Here is a 16,349-nt window from a genome sequence, read left to right on the forward strand (position 1 = left end):
AAAAAATGAAAAATAAACACAAAAATAACAAGTTTATTTAACAAACTGTTGACTGGTTGACAGTTTCCATCATTTCAACCCTGAATCCGATATCAAACTGATAAACCAAACTTTTGCCCCATCTCACCCATTATACCATGGGCATGTGTACCGGCTGCTCTCCTCCTTTGTGACCTTCTCAGACGTGATGGGAAACTTGAAAACACTGAGTGCGTCTGGTTTCATGCTGCTGTCGTGTTGTGGGCTCTGTGTCAGTGCCGTTTCTCCTCAAATATGATGTCAGACAGAGCAGTAACACTGACGGGGGATCACTTCACAAAGCTTTACTCCCAGACACGCGAACACGAAGCCAGAAATCTGAAAGCGGGCACTGCACGGGGAGATTATGGAGCACATAGATGGAGAAATGTGTCATCTGCTAATCAGATTAAGAGCCGAATAATCCAGGATGAAAAATGTTCTAAACCACGTGCATCAGCAGCCCTTACCACTGGAGTAAACAAGTGCTTTATAGTACAAAATAAACCACATTTTTTACAGTAGCAAATGGAAAGTAGAGGCACAGTTTCCATCAAACGACCATTTAAGAAAAAAAAACGATATTCCAAACTTTTTTCTATTAAAGAGTACATTTTGGTTTCCCCAACTGCATGCAGGTTCCCCTCTTTTTGTAGCATTAAAAGTGCAATTGAAGCTCGGGCCCCACACATGCGACGCGGTGATGCCGACGAAGACTCCTTTCTGTTGGATTGAATATTCCGGACTGCCGCAGCCTTTTCAGTGAAGTTATCAAAATGCTCCTGATGTGAGCTTGGGCAACTAAATCGCACAATGTGAGCTTGGGAGTGATTTGGAATGATTTAAAACTACACAGTGCAAGGCTATCTTAAGACAAAATGCAAGCTTTGTGGGGCCTGTGCTTTTTCAGTGGCTGCACCACAGCTGTGGAAACAGTTGCCATTTGATATGTCTCAGCCTGTTTTTAAATCACTTCAAAAATACACCTTTTTTCACTGTCTTTTAGCAAGATTTTTATATTTCTTGTTGCTTTTGATTTATACCTTATTGTTCCTTATTGTTTACTTTGTGATTGCTCTTTTTCATAAGTTCTTAAGTTTTGAAGTGCTTTATAAATAATGTCGGTGTAATCCCTCATTCGTCCAGGCGTGTTCCATAGTAGAAAAAGCTTCAGTTGTAGTCATCTGGACTCAGTTAGAAACCGAGTCCAGATGACTACAACTGAAGCTTTTTCTACTTTATAAATAATGTTAGTAACACATTACAGGTAAAACTTAAGTCTAATGTCTTCTATTTTAAATTAATTCTTATTTGAATAAAAGAAACATTATGATACTTCATCAATCATGGGTATGTAATTACATGACTGTTTCAAATTGTTCTGGACAGTGATTGATAGACAGGAAGTGAAAGTTAATTGTTCTTCGTAAGAATTATTAGTCTTTAATAATAAAATATCTTATGGGAGAACATAATTTTGTCTAATCATATCAATACAGTTTTTGTGTATGAACTCTCTAACACCTCCTCCCCCTGTGCAGACTCAACCGCAACAAAAACACTTTATGCCGACATCTATAAGGCTCCTAAACCAGCCTAGGAACTGAAACATTGCCTTGTCCGCTGTGTTTGACAGTTATCGTCATTGTATGAGTTGTAATTGTGTGTTTTTTAACTGAAGCACAAGACCACAACAAATTTACAAATTTCCCCAAGGGGACAATAAAGTATATTGTATTATAATGTATTTTGTAGGGATGTCCGGATCCGATCACGTGATTGGAAATCGGGCCCGATGACTTAGTTTCAGACTTTATGACATTGTTGCACTTTGCTTATATGCCTGCTGGGCATTTTAAGTTGAGTAGCTGTTTTTATTTAATTCAAATTTTGCACTAATATATATATATATATATATATATATATATATATATATATATATATATATAGCGAGCCCACCAGCCCCCCCCCCGCGCCCTCCGGCCGCGCTAAAGTACGGCGTGTCGTCGGTACACGTTTATATACACGTTTATATGAAAGAGGAACTTCACGAACGATCGGGACACGCACTGGAATCGCTTTAAATTAACTTGTTTTGACTTTATTCGGCTGGATTGAGTGTTTTCGTCGTGTCGTGGCGATGTGTCTTGGCTCTGAGTCCCCCGGCTCCGGCCCCGCCCCCCGGCCGGTGCGGTACCGCGTTTCCACAAAGGAGGAACTCATGAAACTGCGGAGAACAGTCGTCTTACCCGGAGATCGTCACGTTATCCCGTCGCAATACTGACCTAACCTAATACTGATGTGCAATTCTGTCATATGTGCAATTGCTGTTGGAATTCATGTGCAATTACTGTGAAATTCATGTGCAATCTATGTGCTGTCGTGACACATATTCATGTGCAATTACTGTCGGGATCACATGCAATGGTATTTATTTATTTATTTGTCTATGGGAGTTTTTATTTATTTATAGGAGATCTTCTACTGAAAGTGTTTTTCAGACTTCCTATAAGTGATCTGTTCTTCTGTATCTACCTCTGTATCTACCTGCGTTGCACCAATGAAATTTCCCCATGTGGGACAATAAAGGAATCTCTATCTATCTATCTATCTATCTATCTAGAAAAAAAACCTGATCCGGACATCTCTAGTATTTTGTCCTCCACACACACACACACACACACATTAAGATTCCGTATTTCTGAAGCACTATCTCTTATTATTACGATATTTGGTGATTCTTTATATAGGCATGCGCCCTCATGAACTGGACAACTTCTGTGTATCATGCATCACTGTGGTCACTAATGCTAAAGTTCCTTACTCACATCTGCAATCTTTATGAATTAGTTGGAAAAATAACATTGGTACAAATTGATTTACAAAGCTATTCTGGTGAAACTTCCAAAATACCTCAGTAGGGTCCTCATTGTCAGTTCAGGTAGTACCGGCTTAGCTCCTCCTGCCAACTACTTTTCAATGTGCCTCACAGAGCTGGGAAAATCAGCTTTTTCCTATTCTTGGTCTTGGAGTAATCTTTAATCGAAAGCTGTAGTGTCACATACTACATTTAAGAACATTATAAAAAGTGTGGTTATTAAGAATTGTTAAAGTTTTCTTGGGAACTGTTTTTATAATGTTATATTTTGTGATTTTCTGTACTGTGTTGCTGCTGCTTTGACCAGGGGGTCCCTCTTGCAAAAGAGATTCTGAATCTCACAGGGACCTCATGGTTAAATAAGGGAGTGTCTACAGAGCCGCGGCGCGCGGCCAAAACTGCCATGTTATTTTGTGCCGCGGCTCCTGAAACTGCTGCGCTATTTGACCGCGCCGGGTTAAGGTTAGGTTCAGGGTCAGGGTCAGGGTTAGCCATGAGGCTATGGCAGTGCCGTGGCTCTGCAGCCACAGCCGTTAAATTAAAAAAAAAAAAAAAAAGTATAAAAAATGTGTTGGATTAACAAAAAAAAAAAACAATTTTAGGATATGCCGTGTTTCCTCATTTATTGACATTTCTTAAAACTTATAGGGTTGATTCAAAGAAGTTGGGTAATATTTACTGAGATTTAAATACTAAGATCTAATCACAATGGTTTAGACTTTTAGTAAATGGTCGACAAATATACTGTTACTTTTCTGAATAATTCAACTTCACATAGTGAGTACAAGAATGTCAAGGCAATTGAAGGTTCTATTTGAGTCGAGGCTTGTAAGTCACTGAAATAGCCTGCTAATTGACAGTTGCCGTTGGCTGAATGGAGACAAGTAGGCGTTGTGTGTGGGGGTCTAATTATGATTAAAATTAGGTTCACTTCATTTACAGTGCACTTTTTAAACAAGTCCATGAGCAGTAATATGAGAGAATAATTAAGAAGAGTAAATATGTTTCCCTAATATTTTGTTGCTTGTAGTAAACTAGACAGATTATATTGCCCAAACAATTGCAACCTCAGCAATTTGGTATTTTGGTCACTAGAACCATCCCTCTGACAATCCAACATTTTATTATTTTATTGCTCGAATTTGAGAAAGCCTTGGTCTGAATATTTTCTGACCCATATTTGAACATGTATTTTAATTGTCATGAGTTCAATAATATATTTCTAGCATAAAGAAACAAATTATTGAAGGACCAACAAAACATGGAGTTTAACCATTAAAATCCTCTTTACAAACTGTTCCGGCTTTTGGGCGGCACGTTTGAGCAGTGGGTTGAATCCCGGGTGGCACAGGGTCTTTTTGTGTGGAGTTTGCATGTTATTCCCATGTCTGCGCAAGTTTCCACTTCCACCAAAAACAATAGAAAATATCCCCTCAAGGGCCAGGACACCCCCGCAAAAGAGATGCTGCTTCTCAGTGGGACTTTCCTGGTTAACAATAAAAACATTTACGTGACAGCCCACACGCTTAAATAACCAGGAAGTGCCGGCGCTCTCCCACTCAGCCCCTCCCTTCAGGTATTCTGCCCCCTCCTCCCTTCAGGTATTCTGCCCCCTCCTCCCGTCAGGTATTCTGCCCCCCCTCCTTTCAGGTATTCTGCCCCCCCCTCCCTTCACAGAACAGCGCGGCAAATAGCGACTACTAAAGCTACAACACAGTTACCGTATTTTCCAGATTATAAAATGCACTTTTTAACAAGTTTTGGCCGGAGGTGCCACTTATAGAGAGACTTATTTCTGATATTTTTCGTTATTTTCACACTGGCAACTGCATTTCACATGCCAACCACAAAATGCTCTAAAGCGAGGCAGCAACACTCTAACCAACGCAGAAGAGGCACTTCCTCTACCTCCGGAGTTTGGGGAGTTGTTTAGAAGTGACACGGAGATTGTGATTAAGGGTTACACGCGCAGTAATGTACAAGTAAAATCGGAACTAGTCAAAACTACTGTAAAACAACGTTAAGGCTGCTTTCACACTTTTGCAAACACTGCATCAAAATTAGCATATGTTCTATGTTCACCATGTTGTTGTGCTCCAGTATTGATGGTTCATACTTGAAATAACCGGGACTTTCTTTAGTATGGATGGTTCTGTCAGGTGTCACAAAACGGCAGGCAAGAACCCGATAGCACGATCACAGGAAACAGTTCAGGTGTAGAAATAGGGTTTTAATTACCAGCAGAGGTAAAACACGGTAGTAACTGGCGTAGCAGGCAAAAGAGAAGGTCCAAAAGGGCAGGTCAATACACGAACGAGCAGAATCCGAATAACGGGTGGCTGGATAGCTAGAGAAACACACTGGACAATCTGGCAAAGAACTGAGGGAAATGGACCGGTACATATACTGAGGTGGGGCAGGCCGGGTAAATGTAATCAGCAATTAATGCAGAGCAGGAGAGAGTGGCAGAGCCTGCTCTCTGATTGGCTGGCTGATGCTGAACACTACAAGCTTTCTGATTGGTTGTTGTGACACTGAATGGGATTGACCAATAAAAAAAAACTGAAGCCTGGCTGAAGTTGTGACATGCTTTGTGTAACTCTGTCTTGTCGATGGTACTGACTGAACGTGAAGCCGGTGTGTGTAATGTTCCACTGTTCGCGTCTGTGTCCGTCTGTGCGTCATGCAGCTGAATATGTTACATTAGCAGGTGTACCACGCTGTTCTTTCTCTAATCTGTTATTATTTTAAATTGCATTTCAAAATGTTCTTGGTCTTGGATTTGATCAAATCAATGTCCCCCAAAAATGCGACTTATACTCCAGTGCAACGTATATATGTGTTTTTTTTTCACTATTATGCATTTTTTGGCTGGTGCGACTTATACTTTCCGGATACATTTAATCCGGAAAATACGGTATTTACGTTTTTTTTCAGCTTCTTATAGAAAATGATTCCAGACTGAAAATGCATTTAAATGACCAGAAGGCTGCTTCTTTTTACATTTCCCAGGGACAAGGCAACTTGGGGGAAAGTAGCTAGAGTTTGTTTCAGTGGCAGGTTACATCAGGGGAAAGTGTGCTTTGTTTGTTTACACCATTTTACCAAGGACTATTGCTTGTTGGATAATAGCCTAGCTAAAACACGGACTGTAAAGAATTCCCGTCCAACAAGTCTGGTGGGTGAGTCTCTAACTTGTTTTGGATAACATATTTGGCTGTGATTCCCATCACCCGTCGGGAGCTACAGCATGCAAATAATTACTTTTAAAATGCTCTACTTTGTGTTTATTGCTGCTATTATTACCTTCTTATGTGCTTGTGTTGTGCTGATGCTGTGAAAAGGGACAGACTCAGTACTTAGCAATGGTTAAATTCAAGAGAGTCTAAGTTTAAAAACGATACATAACATGCCCAGATGGAAATGTATCTGCCATATTGGAGTTTTTTCAATATGTTGTTTTCGCCAAATATATCATTTTCAAACCAACCAAAAGTAACACATGATCTATCTATATATATATATATATATATATATATACTATGTGTAAGTGTCATACCCCCTCTTTAATGTAACTAACAAGCAGCCAATCTATAGGTGACGTCTGAGTTAGCGAGCAACTTCAATTTTAGATTAGTAGAGCGAGCCAGCATGGATCAGCAGGCAACCGTAACGAGCCTGTCACTGGGGGGAAGAAAAGCCAAGCAGATGTTACATTTAGCCTTTTCACAAGAACTGAGGGAAGGAAACGAGGAAGGAGAAGACATGTCTGCTGCAGTCACAACAATATGTGTAAACTCCTCATATATTTTTCCTCAACACATTGGAGTCATGACGCATCCAGCAGTTGTGAAAAAGTGTTCAGCTGTGACGTTGTTACAGTCATCAAAAGAAACACACACCTGGGGTAGTTATTATCATTAGTATTATCATTCATTTATTTCGTTTTTTGTCGTAAAACCTACCTCTTTTTGAACACTTTCTGCTCTGCATGTCAGATGCATGTCTTCCAACCATCACCAGGATGTATCCTATGTGTTGCAACTATTCATGAATGTATAAATACCTCTTCTCAAAACGCAAATCATTTTCAGCTACAATAAAGCATGGTATATTTTTCACTTTAATAAAATGTCCTGTCATTCAACTACAGCAGTTGCATAGTGTGGATTAAGTCATCAGAAAGGCCACATGTATGGATCTTGAACAACATTTGTGTGCTTCAATATTGAATAAATAGAAATGAAGGTTTTGAGATTGTTTTCCTTTTTTGTGAAGCACTTTGAATTGCCTTGTGTACAAAATGTGCTCTACAAATTAACTTGCCTTGCTTATTGTTGAAGGTGTGTTTTTGGTGTAAAAGAAAGAAAATCTCTTACCTCCAGAATGAGGAGGAGGGCCACACAGCAGCACCACTCCCTGGCCTTCCCGCACTGACACAGAGCTTCTTTTTTGCGTCTTGAAGTGTTCCAAATCTGAAAGATACAAGCCTGACAGTAAGCAACTTTGCACAAAAGAAAAATAATAGAAGGTAATGTTGGCACATATTTTTTTACATTCAATTTACATTAATTAATTGCCGGTACTGTCTGTGTGTTCATGATGTGAAATACAAATGTACACACACAATGCAGTGATTTACACACATGGAAAAGACAAGGACAAAGTAACAAAAAAATAAACAAAAAAAATGAAATAACAAGAACAGAAGTATAGAGGAAAAAAGTATAATAATGATAATAAAAAAATGCTTGGTTAACTGCAGTGGTACAGTGTGCCCTAACATGCAGTGTGTGACTGGAAACATACAGTTATACTCTGTATAATTGCATATTTAAAAAGGCACACTGGAGAGGAGAGGGAAATGAAAAGATCCAGGGCTTTTACTGAGGCTCGAGCAGACCTTACATTTCACTTCTAAATGAAAGCCTTCATAAGCTGTTTTCTAAGATGCAATAGACTTTTATTTTTTTAGATTTTTAGATTTAGAATATGTTTGGTGACTCTTGATTACCCTTAATTAAAACAGAATCTAGTAGCGTGCGGTGACTTTTATGGATGAGCCAGCAGACTTGAGGTGTTCACAAAGTGAACTAACATGCAAGAGTGGGTTTGAACTCCAGTCTGCCGCATGAAGAGCAAAAACTGAATGGAATAGAAGTGCTGAATGGATTAAATGAGCTTACTTCACCGATCAATTCATTACACAATTTAGCCCTTTATGCTGTGAAATGACTGCCTGTATTTCTAACTAACGTCTAATCATTGGAAAAGTGAACAGAGCTTTTAGAGACAAAGACTTGTCTCTAAAAGATAGTTTTTAGTCAGTTTGTAGAAACTTGGCGTTGCTGTTGCTTCACTTCTCCTCTGCACATGTGCAGTTAATCACAGCCTGCAACCATCCAAGATTCCTGCACAGGTGTATTCAGCGTGGTTTAAGCCTGTTTAAGCTCAGAGCGCATGCGCAGACCTCTAAAACAAGCTACTGTCCGTTCAGGTTCTTAAAGCTCATGTCAGTGAGCGGAACATGAACGGGCCTCTGAACATAGCCACAGACTGAGCAGCTGTGGGAAAATAAGAACCAAGCTCGTACTGCTCAGTGGCCTGTAGTGGTCACTAAAAGACACCGTGACTTCAGCCAAGCTTGAGCAGCAGAAGTGAGGGGAAAACAGCCTTATTTGAATATATTTCAGAGCAATTTATAAAGTTGTCACACTTGTTCATTTTAGGTTTTATTGGTGGTCACTCCTTTCCTCGATTGCCCTGACCAAACGCCACTGACAAAACCAACCAAATATTTTTTAAATGTAATGAAATGCTTTCATTTGAAATTAAAAAGATAAAATGAGAAAATGTCAGATTTGAGTTTTTGCAGTTGTTCTAGTATATTGGAGTGAATAGTTCCGTCCGTGCATCATTTGCTGGGAAGGGCCCCATTATCCATGAGCTCAAATGGCAAAATGTGCAATGAAATGCAATGACAATGCAGGACATCTACGCACATGTTAACCTCAATAAGAAAATAAAAAAATAAAACATTGTAAAGAAAAGATTTCTTGGTCAACTAAAGATATAATCAGTTGTTGACATGCAACAAATAGTCAACTAAGGGGGCCTAGCTCTGATAATGATCTCTATGATCTGTCTATGCATCTGACCCCCATTGCACTCACAAGACGTGATAATAACTATGCACACAGAGAAGTAATTATTCAGTCTCCCTTTAAAAAGGGAAGAAGGGAAGAAGACCTGGGAGAAGCTTCTGCTTGCCGCCAGAGCCATTGTTGCCATTGAGAACCCAGTCAGTTCCTCTTTTCTGACTAAGGCACCACTGACCAATTAATCAACTAAATAGTTATGGGAACTTTTGTCTGGGAACGGTAATAAAGACGGATGTTACTGTGAATAATACATAACCTTAAATATTGTCTGATATAGGTGAAATTATTATTATTAATTATCTATATATAAAATAGATTTGTATTCGATTTATACTTATTTATTCCTTATTCTAGGCTATATGTTGTACACATTTTTTTTTTTTTTTTTAATCTACTTTATTTTATTTGTATTTATTGAAGTTGTGTTCGTAAGTAGATTAAACCAAAAGCACACTTTTCTATGTGTGTTAATGCGTTAAAGCAGAACCACTTCCTCAAGTGTGATTCTGGTTATGAGGTTGTTAATACACAATCACATCCACAAACTGCAGCCCTTTTGTTGCTGTTTTATTGAGATCATGCAAAAACGATGGCCAGAGAACTTTTATATAGCAGAAATGTAGCAGAAATGTGCTGTGAGTACACCATGGTAATACATTCGGTTCTGATGGTTTGATTGACATGTTTACTTGAAGAACAACACTTTCTGCCTCTCCTTCCTGTCAGAAAGCTGTCTGGCCCGATACTGTGATACCTGTGTGGCGACTGATAGTAGGATTTTTTATTATTATGTTGTTTCTCCATTACAAGCTGTCATTCAAGATTGACGGAGGTGATTTTCATTGTGGTGCGATTTTGAACTTTTGACCCTGACTGTGAATTTGTGATGTTTGAGAGGTTCTGTCCATAAAGACAGATATCAATAAAAGAAGGTAAGTCTGCTCTGAGTTCAACAGCCAAAATAGGAGTAGGTGTTCAGTATTAAACTGCTCATAACATGTAAATCTAAATCGGATTTATTAACTTGTTTGTTCCTGCTTCTCACTGGAAAAAACGCGGAGCCACTGCCCCAGAATAATTGAGTATGTGAGAAAAGTCCACAGACGGATGACAAATTTGCTGTCCTTGGTAATTTTTACCCTGCAAATCACTGTCCTCCTAAATTATATTTTCTGGAGCGCCGTCACCAGTGGGATGTGCGGTGAGGGGAGGTGCACTGTGCATGTCTACGATGTGGATTTAGGATGATTTTGTGAGAGCGTTATGGTGGGTGTAGAACTCCATCAAATTAAATTAGAAGATTTATTTTTATAACTTGTCATATTTCACAAATTGGTACCTTCCAGTGGGCTTCAAAGAAACGTCTGCTTGTCTGGTTATCTCTAAACTGTCACTTGGAGGTGATTAATGGCGTAACAGGCCTAATTGACTTCCCTGTTGTCAGGAGCTTTTATCTGAGCCTGCTCTAGCTCATCAAAGAGCACTGATTAAAGTGAACTATACTTACCTGACTTTGCCTTTAGTGTGCTCCAAAATAATATGTGTGCTCTAAAATAATAAGATTGAAGACGGTCTTAAAAAATATTGTTTCATCTGATGCACAAACTACTTTGATTTGGCTAAAACAAGCTCACTTCTACAAAATGTCCAAAAAGCTTTTGTGTGCATGGCCGGCCACTTACTTTCATCTGATGATAGATGGTTAGATAAAAGCACCCACAACTTACCAAAATATGGGCCTACACAACAAAGTGGCCAGTACACATCTGAGGCACTGAATTTATTCCACCCAAAAATCTTTTTGGCATTATTTGGATAGAGATCAAAGCTGGTGTGCTTTTGAAGCCCTGCTGTGTACTTCACTGGATGTCCTCATCTATGCAAGAATGGTGGAGCACAGTGGCCCCACTCGTGCTGAAAGCATGGGGTAGTGGTGATGAATTCAACACCACAAAGCCATCCACTGCCAAAAGAAGAGGTATTGTTGTGAAGATGGCCTCATTTGGTGCGCAACACAGCTGTAAAGCTTAAGGCTCATGTGGGGCGTTCACTTGGAGACCTGCTCCTCAGAACTCACACAGCTGTGGACGCACCAGTTCAAAAAAGAGCCACAAAGGCATAATTTGCTTCCAAGGTCCATTTTATTCACTTTTCAAATAGTAGAATAGACAAGTATTCATGCTAGACAGATATCTTCAAAAGAATAAAAAGGCAGTTTTGCAGAAATTCTTTGTTTTGTGTAGTTTTGTAAATCCATGCATGTGTAATTGTGCAAGAGTGAAGTGGGAATGATACAATGCTTAATTTGTGTAGAACAGGTAAATGTGATGTCCCATCTGAATGTATTAACATCAATTACTTGAAACCTGGTCTGGCGTTCCAAACAATGATCCTATTTGTGCTCATGATCACTTCCCAGACATTCGAGCTTTCCAAATGCCACAACAACTTATCGTCCTTCAACAGGCCTGTCCGAGCGTGACCAGGGGTGTCTCAGCTGAGAGCGTGTAATAATGTGCTCTGTAATAACTGTGGTGAACGTCGATAATCCACAAAATGCAATAATGTGTATGACAGATTTGGTCATTTTAGAAGTTGATTTAGATTGTTTGCAAATTAATTTAACTATTTGTAAGGAAATAGTCCATAAAACATAGCACACTTTACCAACCAAGCAACAGGCACAGATTCCAAACATAAAAACACAGGCAATAGAAAGCAATAAAGACTAAATAATGGTACATTATTTTAATATGATTAAAAGTATTTTAAAACCATTGAGAAAAGGTTCAACTTTGTCTAAATGTTAAATAAATATCTAGTTTTGATACTAGTGTTAGTAACAGGGTACTGATATTTTTGACTATGCACAACACATACCCGGGCTGATCATTGTAGTGCAAAGTATATAGACAGGCATGAACTGCCTTAGTTATAGGATTAAATTTTTATCAAATTATACACACTAATTACCGGTAATTAAAAGGTCTTCAAAATTGAGCTATTCCTTCTGTCCATATTCATAACCAAAGCAAAAACGGACACACGCTGGTCTAATTGAGTCGGCTTTGCTCGAAGAGGTATCTTGATAAGGCAAAGCAGATAAAAAGTAAAAGAATGAGTCTGCCCATTAGCTATTTACACCTCATTACCTAAGTCAATATACTTGGTTCACATTATCAACAGCTGTGAGCGGTCTGCAAGATTTATTAGCATTTTAATAAGCAATTCATGTTTCCCCTCAAGTCTTTGGGGGGAAACATGAATACTGTGACTGTGAATATTCAGCCATTCATGCTCTGCCAAATAACAGTTTATCTGACACGTAAGGCAGTTTATACAAGAAATTCCATGAAAACACTCACTTAATGCAAGATGCCTTTCAACAACTCTCCGGGACTATTTAGAATCACATAGAACAATCAACAGTAAAAGTGTAGAATGCCCACACACTGCCACAGAGTTCATGCAAGACCAATATGGCAATATGGCAGTGCATCTTACGGTAAGTAAAATATGTTCTTGCCTGCAACAATGAATGCAAGAAAAAAAGAAAAGAAGCACTAGAAGAGGCGTAAAGTATTCTTGTTTTAACAGAGAAAACATATTCATTTGCATTGATTGAGGGGCAGTTGGGTCATGTGTCATCATTGCATTGGACTGTAAACAGAGGCTCAATACCTACTCTAGAACTTATGTTGTTGTATATACTATCCAAAGATCTGAGCCGCACTGTATGCAAAATACATTTGGAAATTCCAAAGAAATCCAATCTAATGTTGATATACAGACCTTCACGTCAATGGGATGATCTATGAGTATTACCCTCCACATTGACACAATAAGCCTGTGTGTTTCCCTGGCTGAAAAGGCATTGGACACATGTACATTAAAACATTGCTGTTGAACATTGTCTGACCAATAAATATTAAAAGTGATTCCTATGCATATGCTACTCTTCCTCGTTGTTGCTGCTTGGTGTAAATAGAGGATTAGGTTAAAATTGTCAAATGCTGACAATGCTTAAGCATATGGTGTTGCAGTGGTTAGCGTTCTTGCCCCGACGCAGGACTCGGTGTGATAGGTGTTTCTGTTGTAGAGTTTGCATGTTCTGCTCAGGTGTCCTCTACCACTAAAACATGTAGTAGGCTCTTCCCCTTGGGGGCCAGGACTTCACTGAAAACGAGCTTTGAAACCTCTGGGATTTTCCTGGTTGAATAAATAATACATTTAAAAGAGATCGTATCAGCAGACACTAAGTGCCTTATCTCTATTGCCATTTCACACGATGCCTAACCTGTCCTGATGCTTCCCTAATACATTTTCCACATACGTTTCTGTGACTGGGGGTTCAGTTGCAGGTTTAGAGTGCATGACGAAGATAGCCTCCAGTGACTCAGAGTACAGGCCATGCTGGAGACAGTCTGCCCTGATAACAATCATCCTTATTCCTCGCTCACTGCTCACAGAGCCTTTGGAAAAAAGTTTTTGCGGTTGGAGATGTCTGAGTCAAGATTTTGACAGAAACAATTTAAACATAGGAAACTTTAAAAATATTTTCCTTATAGGATATATTTTCAGATATTTGACACTGTTCCCGATAACAGCTGTCAAACTATCCGGACAGCCAGACTTGGGTGGACCTTAAAACATTTAGGTGAATAGTGTGAAGCATTTGTGGTAAGACTGAGCTTTTCCCTGTTTACAGTAGTGAAATAGGCTGCAAACTTCCCAGTATATTATCCGCCGTTCCAATTGTGTTGGGCCATTCAAATTGTGTAGGTCAAGCATCTGGGGAACATTCACATCAATCAGCACCAAACATTTCCCTGTGCCCTTGTAGACCGGTACCCAAGGATAGTGCAACGTCATAGTCGGTATAAACAACTCTGTAAATGCGCTTATGACTCCCACAATGGACTCGTCTCTAAACCATGACCAAAAAACCTGTATGCTTGATGAACAATCCCTGAGAGCTCCTCCTCACCCCCACGGTGGACAGGAGCAGCAAGTCCATTTGCTCATTAACACGTGAATGTTGTAGTGCAACGTGCAAAGTGCTCATGTGTGTTGCTCAACTTCCCGCTGTCCATGACAGGGCATCAGCCGCCAATAGGTTCAGCTCAAGCGGGGAATTCTCCACCTTCCAGTCTACGGGGAGTCAGCCGCAGATAGTAGACGGTGAGAATGCACTCCAGCCCCACGGCGCCAGAGACGCAACATGGTGTTATGTCAGGCTGGCTCGGACAGTGATCACCACTTTGTCTCTGACTGCTTGGTCTCAAAAAGCAGTAAACAAACTCTGCTCAGTCTCCCCCCAGAGCCGGCACCGCTCTGCGGTTTTGTCTCTGCCTCTGCTGTACCTGCTGCTCTGGTCATGTTTGTGCTGCTCTGACACTGGGAAGCAGCAAGCTTCACTGGGCACGTGCCACAGGGCTTTAGGGTTGTCAACGAACACACAAATTGTATTTTGATCAAAACAGTGTTACATTTCCACAGTTTTTATGGTAAGTCTGCACTGGGCCCTCTGTAGAGAAATGGATGCGACCGACACAGCCTAAGTCATACAGAATATTTAAATGAATACATTTAAGACATTTTTAGATATAAAAGCATATATTTTTTATGATTCTTTAAATGTTTCATTTAATTATGTATTGGTACATTAATTTAGTGCATACCATAGTAAAATACTTATTGAAACATGAATTAATTAAATTAAAAAATGAATCCTCCATAGGGTAATTTGCAGATTTATGGACTAAAACGTGTCTGTCAGACCAATCACACCGTTCCTCATATCACCAGACCCCGCCCCTTCTCCCCATTTTACTCTCCCCTTTAGTGCTCAAGGAACTGCCCTGTGTAACAGCTGTTTAAAATGCGGCTGTGGGTGGAGTTAAGTGTTTAGTCCAACTTTACAGTTAAACTTTAGTGGTTCTTTCCATAAGTCTGAGCCTCCTACTGGATAACTGCTGTGGGTGATGATCTTTCAGCTGCAACACAGTATTTAAACCCAATTGATTCAGTGAGTGGCTTCTCATTTCTGAAACAACCATGTGGAAAGACAAATCCTGTGGTCATGGAAAATATGGCAGTATATTTGAGAAGGGTCAAATCATTGGCATCGCGGAGAGAAAACATCTAAAGAGAAGCAGAAACTAATCTACTCCAGATCTGAACCCCAGTGCTGGAGATGAGCTGGAGAAGGCTTTGTGCAGTGGTCACTCTCTCCATCATCAATACAAGATCAACTTGTGAAAAATACTGGCTGGAAATACATCAATACAATGAAACTATGCCACAGCGAATGTGTGCTGTAATCAAAGCTAAAGGCGAAGACATTTTAGAACGTGTGACCCTTTTTTTCTGTAGCAAGGTTTTTTTCATACTGGCAGTTTTATAGAAGTAGTAATACAAATAGTTCCAACTGAATGGTCATTTAAAGTATGAACATGTGTAATTTCCCTTCATTGCTGTGGCTTTGGAAGAGAATATCAGCTTTTGGTCTACTTCAATTTTTGAAACTGGCCACGCTCTTTTATTCCTTTTAAATTCCTATAAAGAATGACTATACTTCTAGCGGTTGCCCTTTGAAATACTCGCTTGATCTCTCACCCCTCTAACATGCAGAGAGTTAATTACGCTACAGCCCCAGTAATAAAGATAGATGACACTGGGTTGTACATACGCAACCTGATTCAGTGACAACATGTGAAGCTTGCTAAGGTCATACCACTGCAATTGATGAAACTGTCATGCTATCATGGTGAAAAATCCACTTCAGAGGATTGATTTTCCTCTGGTCACAAAATGCAGGTATCATTGGAAACTGAACTAAAGAAGACATCACTCACATGCTGCTAATGCCATCTGTTATTCTAAGAACCGTATCTGGCACATTCTATAGGCATTTATTGACTTCCAGTGAAATCCTGCAGGAAGTCAATGAAATTAATCAAACCGACTCATAACATAAAAATCATTAGAATGCATCTTCGATTTTTTTTTTCCTCTAGCTCGATTGCATTAAAAACATATCTTCGCTCAGGTATATTCCATAGTAAAAGAAAATGAGCCATTGAGCAAGAACAAGTATGCAAAATAAGACTTCGGTGACGATTCACATCTTAAAGTTGTACAATAGACTAACAATAGATCTTCCTTTCTGTTAACTACTTGTTTGTGTTAGTTTCAATGTAGTTTTCTGCTCCCTTCAGACGAACACAAGGCAGTGATTCTCCAGTTCTTTGTCAGATGAAAACCACATTTTCTTTTGCAATCTAAAAAGG

The 16,349-nt window shown here is 39.5% G+C and overlaps 1 protein-coding gene across 2 annotated transcripts in view; it reads right to left on the reverse strand.

Annotated features, from left to right (window-relative positions):
* The window catches only part of cntn4 (contactin 4), a 139,431-nt gene that overhangs the window by 82,630 nt on the left and 40,452 nt on the right, over nucleotides 1–16,349 (reverse strand). For both annotated transcript variants that reach the window (XM_072451880.1, XM_072451879.1), the window contains exon 4: nucleotides 7,276–7,371. In XM_072451880.1, coding sequence (XP_072307981.1) covers nucleotides 7,276–7,371 — 96 coding nt within the window. The remainder of the gene's footprint in view (nucleotides 1–7,275; nucleotides 7,372–16,349) is intronic.

This window comes from Eucyclogobius newberryi, unplaced genomic scaffold (assembly GCF_026437365.1).
Source record: "Eucyclogobius newberryi isolate DKJ021-1_F unplaced genomic scaffold, fEucNew1.0.hap1 SCAF_19, whole genome shotgun sequence".
Classification (NCBI taxonomy): Eukaryota; Metazoa; Chordata; class Actinopteri; order Gobiiformes; family Gobiidae; genus Eucyclogobius; species Eucyclogobius newberryi.